At 36.6% G+C, this 15,119-nt stretch overlaps 2 protein-coding genes, 1 non-coding gene and 1 pseudogene across 3 annotated transcripts; all 4 read right to left on the bottom strand.

Annotated features, from left to right (window-relative positions):
* Positions 1-20: 20 nt before the first annotated feature.
* LOC114711538 ((+)-pulegone reductase-like) lies at positions 21-1,693 on the bottom strand (annotated as a pseudogene).
* A 454-nt stretch (positions 1,694-2,147) lies between these two features.
* TRNAN-GUU (transfer RNA asparagine (anticodon GUU)) lies at positions 2,148-2,221 on the bottom strand. Its single transcript has one exon. It is a non-coding gene; the product is annotated as a tRNA-Asn (tRNA).
* Positions 2,222-3,675: 1,454 nt separating this feature from the next.
* Positions 3,676-5,903, bottom strand: LOC114711537 (autophagy-related protein 8A-like). The gene is made up of 6 exons (XM_028895946.1): positions 5,834-5,903; positions 5,652-5,698; positions 5,160-5,215; positions 5,023-5,075; positions 4,089-4,207; positions 3,676-3,988 (listed from the first exon to the last, which is right to left on the bottom strand). The coding sequence occupies exons 2-6, from the start codon at positions 5,686-5,688 to the stop codon at positions 3,891-3,893; spliced, it is 363 nt and encodes a 120-aa protein (XP_028751779.1). The 5' UTR covers positions 5,689-5,698; positions 5,834-5,903; the 3' UTR covers positions 3,676-3,890.
* A 5,165-nt stretch (positions 5,904-11,068) lies between these two features.
* On the bottom strand, positions 11,069-15,119 carry LOC114711540 (probable beta-1,3-galactosyltransferase 2). The gene is made up of 11 exons (XM_028895947.1): positions 14,828-15,119; positions 13,769-13,865; positions 13,591-13,664; positions 13,289-13,500; positions 13,113-13,176; positions 12,796-12,868; positions 12,545-12,665; positions 12,325-12,412; positions 12,107-12,232; positions 11,767-11,876; positions 11,069-11,661 (listed from the first exon to the last, which is right to left on the bottom strand). The coding sequence occupies exons 1-11, from the start codon at positions 14,935-14,937 to the stop codon at positions 11,513-11,515; spliced, it is 1,224 nt and encodes a 407-aa protein (XP_028751780.1). The 5' UTR covers positions 14,938-15,119; the 3' UTR covers positions 11,069-11,512.

Raw genomic sequence — 15,119 nt, 5'->3', positions numbered from 1 at the left:
TTATGATTCATTTGATTTACCTTATTATATTCGGAAATCATCCCGCAGAGTGATATTTTGGCGTGCTTGTTCACGTGGTTGAGAACGGCTTCAAGCATCTCACCACCAACGTTGTCAAAGTAAAAATCAATACCCATCAGGACAGTACCTGCAAATTATTTTATTGTTATAAGTGGCAATTGAATCCTTAATTAAGATAACTATATGTTTGTGATAGATGTCTTGTTGAGAGAGAGGAAAAATTGGAAAGAAAAGAAAAGAAAAGAAATATATACTTGCTCAAGGCAGCATCAAAATCCGATTCCTTACGGTAATTGAATCCATCATCGTAGCCAAATTCCTCCTTGATGAGCTTCACCTGATCACAGACCAGTCGTTTGACATTTCCTCAATGATTCAAATAACGAGAAACGGATTATCACGATCATATATATCACTCGATTAATTGATCCAAATGGGTACGTAAATCATGTAAATAGAACTAGAGTGCTCAATAGGTTAGTACTAGTATACCTTATGATCAGAGCGGTGCTTCCGATGACCCGACAGCCTCGGAGCTTAGCCAATTGGCCGGCGCAGGTTCCGACGGCACTGCAGGCTGCTGATACGAACACATTGGATCCTGCCTTTGGCTGTCCCACCACCTCCACACCCACCCACGCCGCAAACCCCGGTACTCCTATAATCACTCAAATAATTGATATGAATAGTATGTAGTGTATATACAGAGCAATTATTAATGACGATCTTTTGCTGAAAGGCCACCTAGAGAAGTTGAGATAGTCTGGCAATGCAATCCCGTTGGAGAGATCAATTTTCCGAAGGAGATGAGACGATGTGACGCAATACTCGGCGATCGGAGAAGATGGATTCAGAACTATGTCTCCCTCCTTGTAATCACTGTCCTTTGATCCTATCACCCTTCCTATCCCGAACGTTTTCATCACCTGCTTTCACAAGCCAGCATGCACGCCATGAATCTCAATTCTCAAGTCTTCTTGTGAGGAGAATAACATCACACACACATGATACAATGAATGCTATTGAAAAGGACTATAAATACTAAATATATATGCTCGCCTGGTTAAGCGGAAGCTGGGGGAAGAAAAGCCCATCGTTTGTTCCAGTGAAGGTGGCGCGCAGGTACGGCTCCACTGACAGGAACATCAGCTCAATTGCCACGTGGCCGTCCGGGATAGAATCTCCACCCAGTGATACTTGAAAGCTTCGGAGCTTCAGATGTTCTGGGTCGGAACACCTTCCGGGCAATACGCTGCCACTTGCCATTCTCTGCTTTCCACCACATGATGATCTCTCTCATTTCTTCTTCTTCTTCCGTGTGCTGTATCAACTTTGGCCAGGCCAGTGATCGAGATTTCAGAGACTGGCTTGGTCTTTATAGATCATACAACCATGCATCTTCTCCAAATCGTGATCTTCATTCCAACAAAACAAAAAATCCGGCTTCTTTAAGTTTTTTCTTTTCAAATTAATTGTGTGTGTGATGCCAATTGGTGTTAGTATATGTTGTACATTCATTCCTACAACTCTATATCTTAGTCATAAATATGAAATCTTTGAGATTTTTCTTCCCTTGTTCTATCGGCCTGAATAGCACTGATATATTTCTTTCCTGATTCTACTGGCATAATCTCGGCAATCACTCGACATTTACCATCTTAGCAATTAGCATTAAAAGAAAGATTTCGATTTCAAATATTGTCCGTACTAATTAATTAAATTTCGTCAAAAAGAAAAACAAACTAACTAAACGAAAGACTTTTTCAGCAGCTCACACTTTGATATTATTGAAATGCAAAATAATTTAGGAGTAATGACATTTCTATAAGCACTCAAAGTTCTGCATTTTAATATCATTTCGGTAACAATTAGTATTTCTGTAAAATGCTGTCCAGATAGAAATTTCGGTATTATTACGTCAGATGTTTGCCTAAAAGACATCTGCATCAATTTTTTTTTTTTTTTTTTGGGGTCCAATGCATCATTTCATTATATATGGAACCAACCACTGATGTGTCCAGCGCCCGGCAGAAGTTTTAATTTCCCTATAAATCATGCAGGCAAGACGATGTGCTACAGTCACAATAAGAAAATTGTTGGGGAAGATAAAAATATCCTTGAACAAACGCTAGAAGGAGGGCTTGAACCTCCGACCTTGTGGTTAACAGCCACACGCTCTAACCAACTGAGCTATTCCAGCTGTCAGTATTGGCTTTTCGTATTATTAATTTTTGGCAACTTCGAACAGCTCCCAATCTTTCCCCCCTGAAAATGAAAAGTGATGCGTGGGTTTCCAACATCTCTGTCGTTCCAAACGTCCCCTTGGCGGACTCCTCCCGATACGGAACTGGCTTGCCTATTTGATTCCCCCCCTTCCGTTTGAAGTTAGTTTGGTGCTGTATAAGAAGTAAGGAAAATTGTTTTAAAGTCCAATACATAATTATTAAAGGGTAAAATTAAAACCAACAAAGCAGCTTACAATACTATATTTTAGTATACAAAATAATAACTTCTACTTCTTACGTGTTATAAGACTTTTTTATGATTATCTTTTTTTGATTGGAGCCTCGTAACAATTCTTCTATAAGATTTGAGATGAATTACTACTCTCGTTTATTCTTTTTAATATTTTTATATTATACTAAAATTGAAAATAAATAGCAATGTAGCCCAATTTCAAGGCAGAATCCTTGACGGTAGTCACAAAGACCCCAAGTAGGGCACCCCTTGTCCTTGGGTTCAGCTGGTAAAAAAATCGGACTCTCCTACAATCCTAGAGTTAGTCAAAGCGCGGGGGGGGGGGGAGTATTCAAAATCAACACCTCAGATCGTAACATGTGGTGATCTCTCATATGGAGCCCTCCCCATCCAGTTGAAGATATGGTGCAGGTAGGATTGAAGTCAAGGGTTAGTTTCCTGCCTTTGGATCGTGAGTAAGTTCCTAAAATTTCTCTCACCAAAAAAAAAACCAGAAAAAAGAAAGGACCCCAAGTAGGGCTGAGCGATGTGGAGGGCAGGAGGGCCGAAACCAACTCCAAAGACCTCTATGATGGGCTATTTCTAGTTTCCATACTATCAGTATCTTTTGAAAAAATTATTCGCTGGCCCCATGCAAAAAATCACATTATAAAAAATATGTTTAAATTATTCAAATACTTTGAATTCCTATCCTTTATTTGTAAATAAGATCTAATAGACATTTACCAAAATGTTCTTAATTATATATTAAAAAAATCCTTCCCATCACCTATCAGATCAAAGGCAGGTTAACGACACAAGATCCGTATTTGACCGGGTGGCCAAAAACTATGAAGCAAAAGAATAGGAATACAATGAAAGTGGATAGTGAGCCACGACGGCCGTCATAACGATTACTTCTGCAGGATCAGACCTAAAAAATGTCACAAAACAAAACTCCTCCATATATTACATCATATATTGTAAAATTATTTTTAAATCCCATCCATACACCCTTAATATCGTAAGGTTGGACCTAGCACCCCTTTATTTGAAAGAATCGAGGATGACGCCTCCATTGACGGATAAAACAATTTTTCATATTATACCTCTCTCTCCCCTTTTTTGGATTTTTCTTTTAGGGGTGGGTGGCTGCTGGCTGGGCAGGAAGGGCGACGCGACCGAAATCTCATGATCAGAGATTAAACCCAATTGAACTATACAAATTTCATCCGTTTAGGATTAGGAATGAACAGAGTTCTCAAGTTTTGGTATTCATAAAGATAGTCATCATACACATTAGCAACTTCAGCAGAAATAATTCAAACCGGAGAATTTACAACTAGAGCTAACTAGTTCGAGGTCGCTTATTTCCTTCTGAAAGTTGGTATACACATGGCTGCTGTTAGGTATTATTCCATCATCCCGAACGTGTTCTCCCCGCTGTAAGTCATGTACAGGAAACCATCTTCATCCTTATTTTCCTCATAAATTGCAGACATCATAGCAGCTGCATCAACACAAACCAACTGCTCAATTGACGAATTTCATCCCATTTGGTATAAGCACTGTTCAACACAATAAAAACTGGAAATTCCAATTAACCTCACCAGTCGGAGGTAAAATGTTTTTGACGAAGATAAAGATGGCCTTCTCAGGGCTCAGCTTGATTCTCTTTCTCACAACATACACAAACTGTCCAACAGTCAGATCAGCAGGAACCAGATACCTACACTCGTCCGGTAGCAACTAATGTTGATATCATGTCTTAAGAGAGGCATAAATCAAAAGAAAGGAAAGGGTTTTTTTTTATGATATTCGTGGGACAGCAAAAGCAAATACAGATGCAAAATAATCGAATGTTCAAATAACTCTCAAACCCCCCGGGGGGGGGTCTAGAGGTACAGTTGACAAGAAAATGTAAGACCAAGTTAAGATAAGCATTTGTCAACAAAAGTACATTCCCCTGTCCCGCATCTAATCTTGTTATTGATCTTCCTCATATCTTTAAGAATTTTGACAAACCGTCGATGTAGGGGAACAATGGGGGAAGAGACGCAGATTGAACTCAAAATTTTGCACCCCTGCCACTATACTGCTGAAAATAACAGAGAATGCAGACCCTAGCCTCCATAAAGTGCTTATCAGTCTCACTTTCATCCCAGCTCAACCCCAAATATACACAAGATTTGCAGGTTCAATAACTTTTATTAATTTGATCAATGAAATAAACAGACAAAGCAACATAACAATCCAGCAATACGAATCAAAACCATTCCATCTGAACGCAAAGAAACATGATTAAAATGGCTCAAGCCAGAGAAAGCCTAAGTGTTGATGAGTAGAAAGGTGTCAGTATTGTCGCATCTAAATATATAAATCACATGATGCTCAGAATTTTAAATAGATGAAACATGGCAACACTTTCCTGGAAGGCAAGCAAGAAAAAAAATAATAGGAAGAACACTAGAAAGAAAATGAAGGTTCATATATCACGGCTAAATTAAGTCAAAGGGGAAATAAAAAACAGAGAGAGAATCTAACTTTTTCTTATCAATTTCAGGAACGTCACTCTTTTCAGCCCTTTCAACGATAACCTACACCAAAATAATCAACCGGACTAAGAAGCAAACAATGAGATAATGGGTGAAAGGTACAGATTTGATGAAGGCAAATCTTACCGGTATCCTATCAGGATACTTTTCTCTGATGCGAGCAGCTTCCGCCTGCCTCCTTTCTGGCAAGCAATGCTTGAACATATCAGATGATATAAGATGGAAATAAGGGGTAAGAATTCAAACTCATATGCACTTGGGTGCGTTCGTCGCTAAGACATGCTGACTTTCATAAAATTGATAGTTGATGAGTGCAACGTGTGGGTGTTTGGAAACCAAGTAAAAAAGCACCTTTGCGCATAAGAAGGCACTTAATAGAGTAAAAATTCCAATCCAATTTTTTTCTCAATCAGAAGGACAAATACTTCACGAAACCCCAGAAAGATACTACTAAGCATACTTCAAATTATTCTGATTACATTAAATTCAGAAGCCCTAGCCAACAAGGGAAAAACCTCGAGCCTGAAGTTACTTATCCCATGAAGTATACGATACAACTTACAACCATAACGATGAAAACTAAAGAATCAGAAAATTAAAATGAAGAGGGAAACAAACCAAGGGGGTGTTCCATCTTGAACGAACTCTTAGCCATGGCAACAATTCTGCAGCAGAAAAGAGGTAAATATCTAATCAGTAATTAGGGTTAACCATACGCTCAATGATCCGACGGAACAAAATTCCGCAAGAAAGAAAAGAGAGAAACCAACTTCACAGTTGGGAAAGAAGGAAATTCGTACCCGCGAGTGTGGAGAAGATAGAGATATAGAGGGTTCAAGATCCCCAAAACGAGATGAACAAATTCTGCGGGGCGCAGCGGAAATCTTATTATATACTTACCTTTTTTATATTATTTTGCCTTTATTTATTGGGAAAATGGCATCGGGCGTAACTATTAAATTAGCAGATGCCAAAAATCCTAAAATGTTAATGTAAATTATTGGTTTTTTAATTTTAATAAAATATAAAAAAATAATGTATTTACATCTAACTTTTGGTATGCCAATGATTTATGTACACATAAGTTAAAAAATTTCAAAAAATTAAATAAAAAAATCTCAAAGTCAGAAATCTAAAGGTCACAATGAAAATTATTCTCAATTATCATTTTTTTTCAATTCACAAGGGGTAAGTCGTGATATTGCACGACCCCCGTTATGAAAAAGGAATAATTGAAGATAAGAATGAAATGAAAATGGATTATAGTTGTAAGTTTTCGTAATTACTATTCTGTCGTCTTCATAATTGTGGGGTGCATGACCCAACGAGGAAGCTTCATAAATTTGCAATGAAGACAATGCTAATGCCAAAATTTCCTTCGGCGTCTCTCTCTCTTCAGCAATTTCCTTCATAGGTTGCTTGCCATTTTATTTATTCAGCAAAAACAAAAAAAGAAGAGGGAAAAAAAAATACGTATAACCCAAAAAGCTGTGCCTCAAGGTTGAAGCCCAATCCATCCAACAGCTGACCCAATTCACAAGTCCATCAACCTTTGACAAAGAAATCCACACAACTTACTAAACGACTGCTACTAATAACTAATAGTACCTTCAATTCTAATTATAAGAGCTGATTGATCAATTTAAGAATATTAAAAAATCAATTAAATTAGTTATTTGTAATAAATAGGTGTTTTTTTCCTAAAATATCATTACTAATCAAGTCTGGTGGCTAGAACTCCTATTATTAGAAGGTATGTCTTAGAAAAAAAATGCATAAATATTAGAGACAAAGTGGATTGGGATCTTATATTCAAAACTAGAATAAAAGTCAAACAAGATCTTATATTAAGAACCGGAGGTAATATTTTACTAAAAACCCCGTGAAAGTTGGGTCTAACAATTTTTCACAGTGTAACCAACCCCAAAAAAAATTACTAAACGAATATATGCTCATCTGTAAAATCTAATTGTTGAATTGATCTTGATCCTAAATATGATATCTATTTATCATATTTATTAATTTTTTAAAATTATCCATATTGATACTTTGTCAACTATAATCAAGTAGGACATGAAGAGAGGATATTAAGAAAAATGATTATGGTATTTAAAAAAAAACATGTCATATTTTTTACAATTAACTAATTTATCTAACTTTCTTCATCTAATCAAATTAGTTAAATATGTTTTATATTAAAGATGGAAGGAGCATTACTGTTTTTAAGTTGAACATATCACCATTTTTGGTTGGATGGCTCCACCTGTTTCGAAATATTCATATTAGTTTTAACTTAATATTCTGTCTTGGAAAAAATTTGATTACTCGAATGCCTGTTTCGACATCATTTTAGTGCAACTTATTTATGGTTTTTTTTTTTTGGGGGGGGGGGTTGTTTGTGGGGCACAATATAGGAATTGCCCTATCAACTTTTTGCGCGCAGACACTAACCTAGCAAATGTAAGAATCATACGGAGTTAAGAGACACAAAACGAAACGAGCGAAGTGAATTTTTTTTGCCTTGCCAGCCAAAAAGGAATCTTTTCTTTTACCAGAACTTAGAAAATAAAAATAATTAATATCAGATCATATAAATTTTGAAAGCCAAAAGCGGTTAGACATATATAATTTATTGCATGAAAAATAAGACATATATATTATCTATGATATTTTGATCATCTTCATTAATCATTTTTTAATCTTTTTTCAGTTTGAACATGATGTGATATCATAAAATGATATAAGTTCAAGGAATGGAAAAATTTTTTGTAATAAATGGAGAGAAGTTTCCCACTAAAAACTTGCTAGTATTTAATTTAAGTTACTCACTAAGTAATATTTTTTAACAGCGACTTTTTTTTTTTCAAATTAATGTTGAAAACAGTGCAATATTTAAATTTGGAGAGAAGGAACAGGGAAGAGGAGTAATAAATAAGAGGAGTGAATCTCACATGCATTGCCTGGCCCCCCTGCCTATCTCTTTGTTCTCATCAAAACAAACACTAATGTCTGTATCCCCTGCTGCCTATCTTCCACTTTCCATAACTCCATGTCCTTCTCTCCCCTCCTTCCCCTTCCATCTCTTTTTATTTCTTTATTTATTTCCCCATCTTCTTAATTTACTTTATCCCATCAATCTCTACTCCACAAAACTTGCCTTCTGCGTCATCACTTGTTTTCTTCTTCTTTTTCTTATGAACACGGTTTACTACACTCACAAAGAAGAATTATGACTTTAAGGCGGCAACTTGATTTACATCCATTCACTGGAACTGAGGCAATTTGATATGGTGAATTAAAAACCAGCAAAACAAAGCTAAAATCAAAACATCATGCCTTGGCTGTTACTAAAGCTTTTTAGTACAGCCCCCTCGTACGTTAGTTAATGAGCGTCGTTGTACACCATTTTCTACAAGGAAATGCAGACAGAAAGCCATGTGTGAGAAGAAACAGGTCTCAGTGATGCATCAATGGCAGGAAGTAATGGAATATCTGAACCTACGAAGTGCCTCGTGAGAGGATGGGCATCATGACGATGACTAAAACAGTACCAGAAACCCAAAACCCAGAAAGAAAGCAAAGTCCCTCTCTGTTTCTTTTTCTTCTTCCTCACCTCGCTTTCTATTGCAAGCATTAAATGCAGATTGAAATTTGAACAGAACCAACATCCCCTCTTCCCCCACCCCATATTCCATAAATGCTGCCTCATTAAAATCCCCAGATTTGTCTCCTCTGACAGTCGTCACGATTCCTGTACCCTCCCTCCTTAAATTAATATTCCCAACTTCCTTACTTGCTGGGTTGTTGGAAAATTTAATGCCACTTCTTTAATGCTACCCATATTTCCTTCTTTATAACTTATCACTCTCTCTCCCATTTCTTCTCCGTTCATGTTCGTCTCCGTTTGCTTCATTTGTTTCATGCTTCTCTGGGTTTGTTTTATTTGAAGCGTTGTGGTTGAGAAACAAGCCAGTGAGAGGCAAACATGGCGAGCAAGGGGGTTAAGGGGACCCAGTTCAGCGAGATATTGGTGCGGTTCAATAAGAAAGCAAGGCTCAGATAGGGGTTGGACCCTGTTTTTTGATTGAGCCGTGCCAATATCACGTGCCACTTCTCCTACAACCCCTCCTATATTCAAAGCTCCAAAAGGTAGCCTCCCACTTATGTTTCTGTTGATGTTTTTCTCGACCTGCTTAGGTATATTAAGAAATTGATCCTGCCTGAAGGCAAAGACAATTTTGAATTCACTTAGGCCTTTTTGTTTGTTTTCATAAAGTGGAGTGAAAGAAGATGGAGCGGAATGTGAAACCTAAGGCCAATTTGATTTGTGTATCTGTCAAGTAAAGGAGTCTTTTGGTTTAGCCTGCATTCCTAACTTGTTCCAATTATTATTATCTTGTCTCGCTATCTGATAGTACCACAGAGATTGCAGCTTACTGCATATTACTACTCCAGCATTCAGGTGATAAGAAAAGGAAAGAATCTTCTTTTTACTGAACTCAGTATTAATATTATATAGTTCAAATCTGAAGCAAATCTCAAATAAGGTAAGGTTGCAGCCCCACATGAGATATGAGAATCTGAGCTCTTCCAAACATCTTTGTTTTGGTATTTTCACTTTTACAGTAAGATAAACGTTTTCTTTTTCCTTTTCAGAAATGGAGTTGCTTAAGGCATACATATATGAAGGCATGATGCTTATTATTACTTATTATATTTCTTTCTAAAACAATGCTATGGGTTCGATTTGCTGAAGGGGTAGCGGTTTAGAAATGGCGTTGCTGTAAGTAAATTGTGGACTATAAATAGCACAGTAAGTTCGGAGCAGAAAAACTCATCAATGGAAGAAGCAGTTTCTTCTACTCATTTCCAATTATGATCACTGGGTAGGCCCAAATGCCGATTCTCCTTCGAATCATGCGAGGCAATCTGAACTCCTTCTTGCCAAATCTTAAATATTTTAGGGTTCTTCATCTGTTCATTTAGTTAGGTCTCTTCCTTTCCTACAATGCAATCATTATTATTGTTGTTTTTGTTGCTATTTAGTAGTGCTTGATGTTTTTTTTTTTTTTTTTAATTTGAGGAAAGGTTTCTCTTTTCAAGATTTAATGATTTATAGCATAAACGGTTTTTGCCTCAAATGTATTTTCAGATACTTGAATTTGTATTTTCTGCTTTGCACCTCATTCAACAACTTGTTGGTACATAAAAGTATGTTTTAATTAACCTATATAAAGGATCCTAAAAAGTTTAAGTAAAGGAGACTCCTTAGAGGCCATGGGTTTTGAAACTCCTCCCATCAGAGTTTAAACATTCGTACATGAGGTCAATAGTTTTTGTTTGCCGCTCTAGTTCTAAATGTAAATCAGTCACAGTTGTAATGTTTAACGTTTGTTTTTAAATTTTTTTTTATTTAATTCTCATTATATTGGAAAAGAAAGAAGGAAGGAAGAAATATGAGAATAATTTGGAAATATTCACTAAAAAAAAGAATAATTGGTAAATGTAGAAAAAAAAACTTTAATAAATATAAAATAAAAAATTTTCTATGTTTCAAATAACGTGTATTAAGAACAGTATATTTTTATTTTTTGATTCTCATTTTCTAATGTGTTTTCTTAAATCGTACGCGACATTAGTGTTTGGCATTCTGATATTTTAAATATTTAAAAATTATGTATGAAACATTTTAGTTTAAAACAAATGTTACCAAATTATTTCAATAATAAGTTTAAAATTTTACATTTTTGTTTACTGCGTTGAAAAAATTATTATTTTTAAATAATCGAATATCTTCGAACATATCAGTGAGGTTGGAGTGTGGAAATCAGCCTGTAAGCATGCATACAAGGTTGCACTATCTAACCATCTCTTATCTCCACCTTCCTCATACTGTAAGTTTCTTCCCCTCCCTCTTCTTTCTACCTTCGATAATTTTCTCAAAATTGTAGTTGAGAATCTTGGTTTTAAACAAAATTCAGATACATTCCTTGTTTTTTTCCCCATAAAAGAAAGAAAGAAGGAAAATAAAAGGATTGAGGAATCTGGCCATGTAAATATAGGAGAGGTTATTAAGAGAGTAATACAAGAACTTCAACCTTGAAAAACAAGAAACCAAATTGAGAAGATATCTACATTTATTTCTTAGGAGCTTGATAGCCATGGGATCTATTATTAACATACAAAGTGGCCCTTCAAGCATTAAAGAATGGGCAGTGCTCAGTGACTGACTATCTTGGTGCTTCCTCATTCTGGCTGCTGCCATGGTCAATCTCCTCAAGTAAAATATTGAAGGTCCATGGAACAACCCCACACAATCTCTCTCCCCCTCTCTTTCTCTCATCTAATAAGATATTTCTTTATATACTCAGAAAAATATATAAGGGATCAAAAAAAGAAAAGACAAAATCCTGCAAGCCTAATAGATTGCTATTCTGATAACCTATCTTCCGGAGATCAGAAGAATTCCGAGTCTTTGCCTAGAAAGAGGCACTCCATAAGGCCTTCTCGCCTTCTCCACACCGCCGATGGACCTCTTTGATTCTTTCAGCAGACCTGCAAATGCCGCTGCAGGTCCAATCAAATGAAGCAACACAAACGTTGCCTGCTTGAGCCTTCCATTCACAATCTGCAGAGAGCAAACACAACTCAAGAATTCACATTTGCTGTACAAACAGGGTATTCATGAGCTTTTGCAGATGATTGTAATTAACGTATCAGAAGAAACCTTCACCTGGTGGGGTGCCACAGCAAAGTCTTCTATCATCTATATGCTCCACATCAAGTCCTATGAACCAAGCTCCGAGTGAGACATCCTCGTTGGCATACTTGTGAAGAACGTGCCTGAGACAATCACGGACATATAAGAACCATCAAAAGCTCGAACTTAAAAAGCAACAACATTGATACAGGAACCATGGTCCATAATCCTATGAAATAGTTGGCGTCTCTGTATAATTTACAAATGGTGTATGTATAGCAATAAACTAAAACCTTCTTCTGAAATTTAAATTCAAATGATCATTTTTGTTTTTCCTCTTAGTTTCTGGGGAGTGAGGGGAAGTAGGACTTACTGGTTTATTGAAATATACGAAGCCAAGTCTTTGGAAATGGCATACAATTGACCTGTGGCATGACGGAAGTACCTGTTTCCAGCCTCGCCAAATTTCCAGTATTCAGGTTCATGGTACCTTACCCCTCTGGGTAACAGATTAGGCAGGTAATAAGCTACAATTGAAAAGGCAAATTCTATCTTTCGATAGATAAAATGAAGATAAGAGAGAAGTCTCACTTTTGATTAAGGACCGGTCCAGATTTCATGCATCCAATGTATATTCGAGGTTTTGATCGGTGTCTAACTAGAGTTTCTCCTAATGTTGCTGAAACACATTAAAAAGGACGCCCGAAGAAAACATTACGGATACTTGCTAAATAAGTAAACTGAAACCTATGTCCACTTTTTTTTAGGTATAAAGCCAGATATTATAACTTTCTTGAAAAACTTTACATACCAATGTTGACATGAACATCATCATCAACTTTAACATAGAAATCAGCATCCCACAAGTTAACAGCAGTAGTAAAGTATGTCTTTGTCTTGGCTGACAATTCTAAGTATCCTTCGACATGATCCTGCAGCAACAAAGCACAAAAGTTTGAAAACCTGACACTTTTTTTTTTTTTTTTTGCTTTTTCTCTTGTAAGACTGACCATGTCATCTTATATAGTGATCGCACAAGAAGGATCATAATATATTAATTACCAGCTTCAGGAAGTCTCCATGCTTTTGGTCCTCCGCTTCAATAGCTCTGTCCAGAATACCCCCTGATGTAGCACTTGGTGAGGAGAAGAAACATGTCAAACTTATGATTCATTCGAGAATATCCAAAACTAATACTGTAATTGATTTGACAAAAGACCTCAGGTGGAAGTTCCTCATATTGTTATGGGATTTGAATTGCACAATTCATTAGCTATTGACTCTTAATTTTAAATAGGGGAATTAAACCTTCCCCAAAGCTTGTAAAGTAAATCAAATGGAAATTATGCAACAAAAGCATGAAGAGATGCAATGGTTACCTGTGGCCAATGACAAAACGGATGATAATGCCCTTCTCTTCCTCCAGCTTCTTCCTTTTCTCACCTATTGTCCAGATTGTCATAAGAACCAAACATCAGAAATCACAGTCCAAAACAGGAACAGATTAACTTAAAAAACTAATTAAAATGTAAGACGAAAAGATAAATTCAAGAACCTTGTGGCATCCAAGTTGCACGAACTGAGTCTCTTCTTTTCCGGCTGCTAAAAGCAGTGTTAACTCCTATAACCATTAAGTACCTTCTCTTGCCAGACGGCTGAACTATCTCTGAACCTTCCGATACAGGAGCACCACTGCGCAAAGACTCCTGAGTTGCCCTTGCTGCCGCCAATTCCATCTCTAGATTTGATATGGTCTTGTCCAAAGTTCTACATTCAATATCAACACAAGATTTTGCACTTAGAATGATGGCAAGTCAGCCTAACAATAGCATTATGAGGTTAATAACTTCCACTTACTGTATCGCATTATGAGTCTTGGAAACTTCTCCTAAAACGTCCTTAGAATCTCTCTTCACTTCCTTCTCACGCAACTAGAGGAAGGATCACAGAAAGAGAAACCAAATATAGGTACCTTAGATGATAGACACATGATGATTGAGTGGATTCAAGTAACAAAAAGAACAGCTGTGCTTACAATTCTTGGATTGCAACCCTCTGAAACTACGTTCAACTTTTGAGCTTCCATGGGCGTTAGTCGAGCTAGTCCTTTAGGTTCAGGAATAGCCCACATCCTATATGGATCATTTTATATATTTCATAAGAAAAATAACAGAAAAACTCCGCAAACCAGTCTTTATATAATAGAATGGAAAATAAATACAGGCATCGAATATGCACTTCTCACTTGATAATCAAATCAGAATTTCGTCTGGAATCTTTATTTTTTTCTCCCAGTTCAATCGCTTCCATATAACCATCTTATGTTCATTATGACATAAACACACTAGGAACCAGAGAAACAGATGGCTAATGTACCTCTAATTACGTTGAACTATGCATAATAATTAGCGAGGCTGCCAAGGCATATCCGAAAATTAAAAAAATCCATCCTTTCAGGAGTTAAAATCGGGGGAACGGAAGATGGTTGAGAACATGTGTACAGTAGTTGAGAATAAATGGTAATTACTTTTTAACCATTGAAAACGGTAATTATAGTTGCGGACAGATTTATCAACATGAGTATTGCGAACCGAACGAATTAAACCATCAGAAAATTGTTTGTTAGAGAAAGAGCAAAGGAGTTCTCGGGCAGAATCGACAATTGACTCATAACTGGTAGTCAATCTTGCATCTTGAACCTCAAAGTAAAAATTGACGTGGTTTTGATCATTCCAAGTGAATTCAGATCTATACCATTTTTCCCACGAGCTTTGGCAAGAATATGGAGAGTATCTAAATCCATTTTGTGAGCAATAAAAACTAAATCGGGATTTATTGGAACATCGAAAAGAAACAAGATCTTCAAAACTCAGAAAGCCCCGCAAGTAAGTAAATAAATTAATCCCTTGAAAACCAGAATAAATAACGAAAATCTGGCAACACAAGTTGAAGTCATTTAGTGCTCAGTATCCACACAAAGCCATAAATAAACAGTAAGACGAAACAAGTTCTTGATAACCCGGAAGAAACTATCTTTCTTGAGAGAAAGATCGGAAAAAGTGGGGAGAAGGTACAATAAAGATAAGTTAGAGACCTGTTTGTGAAGAACATCCCAGCACAGAAGCTTGCCAGGCAGAGGAAAAGTGTCCATTTTTGAGATATGACGCTTTTAGAATGGAGCTCTCCTTTGGCTTTCCAACTCATTTTTCCGGCAAATTTTCTTCTGACTTGGAGCTCGTCAACAGGCAAATTCCATGAGCAATACAACCAAATCCAACGAATAGAAGAGCAGAAGGAGAAGAGGAGGAGGAAGAAGAATTGAGGGGGCGTAACAGGGAAAGAATCAGAACAGAGAGAGTGTTTTGTTTTTTAATTGATGGTTGGTT

Source organism: Neltuma alba, unplaced genomic scaffold, assembly GCF_004799145.2.
Source record: "Neltuma alba isolate B1F8T4 unplaced genomic scaffold, ASM479914v2 tig00011294_pilon, whole genome shotgun sequence".
NCBI classification, from domain to species: domain Eukaryota; kingdom Viridiplantae; phylum Streptophyta; class Magnoliopsida; order Fabales; family Fabaceae; genus Neltuma; species Neltuma alba.
The sequence above is the reverse complement of the archived record's forward strand: the minus strand, read 5'-3'. Positions and strand labels throughout refer to the sequence as shown.

Coding starts and splice junctions, on each gene's coding strand:
- LOC114711537 (XM_028895946.1), bottom strand. CDS start 5,688: ATGGCTAAGAGTTCGTTCAAGATGGAACACCCCCTTG. Junction 5,076..5,159: donor AGTATCCTGATAGGATACCG/GTAAGATTTGCC, acceptor ATTTTGGTGTAG/GTTATCGTTGAAAGGGCTGA. Junction 4,208..5,022: donor CCTGAAATTGATAAGAAAAA/GTTAGATTCTCT, acceptor GGACGAGTGTAG/GTATCTGGTTCCTGCTGATC.
- LOC114711540 (XM_028895947.1), bottom strand. CDS start 14,937: ATGAGTTGGAAAGCCAAAGGAGAGCTCCATTCTAAAAGCGTCATATCT. Junction 12,869..13,112: donor CGTTTTGTCATTGGCCACAG/GTAACCATTGCA, acceptor CTCCTCACCAAG/TGCTACATCAGGGGGTATTC. Junction 12,413..12,544: donor TGATGTTCATGTCAACATTG/GTATGTAAAGTT, acceptor AATGTGTTTCAG/CAACATTAGGAGAAACTCTA.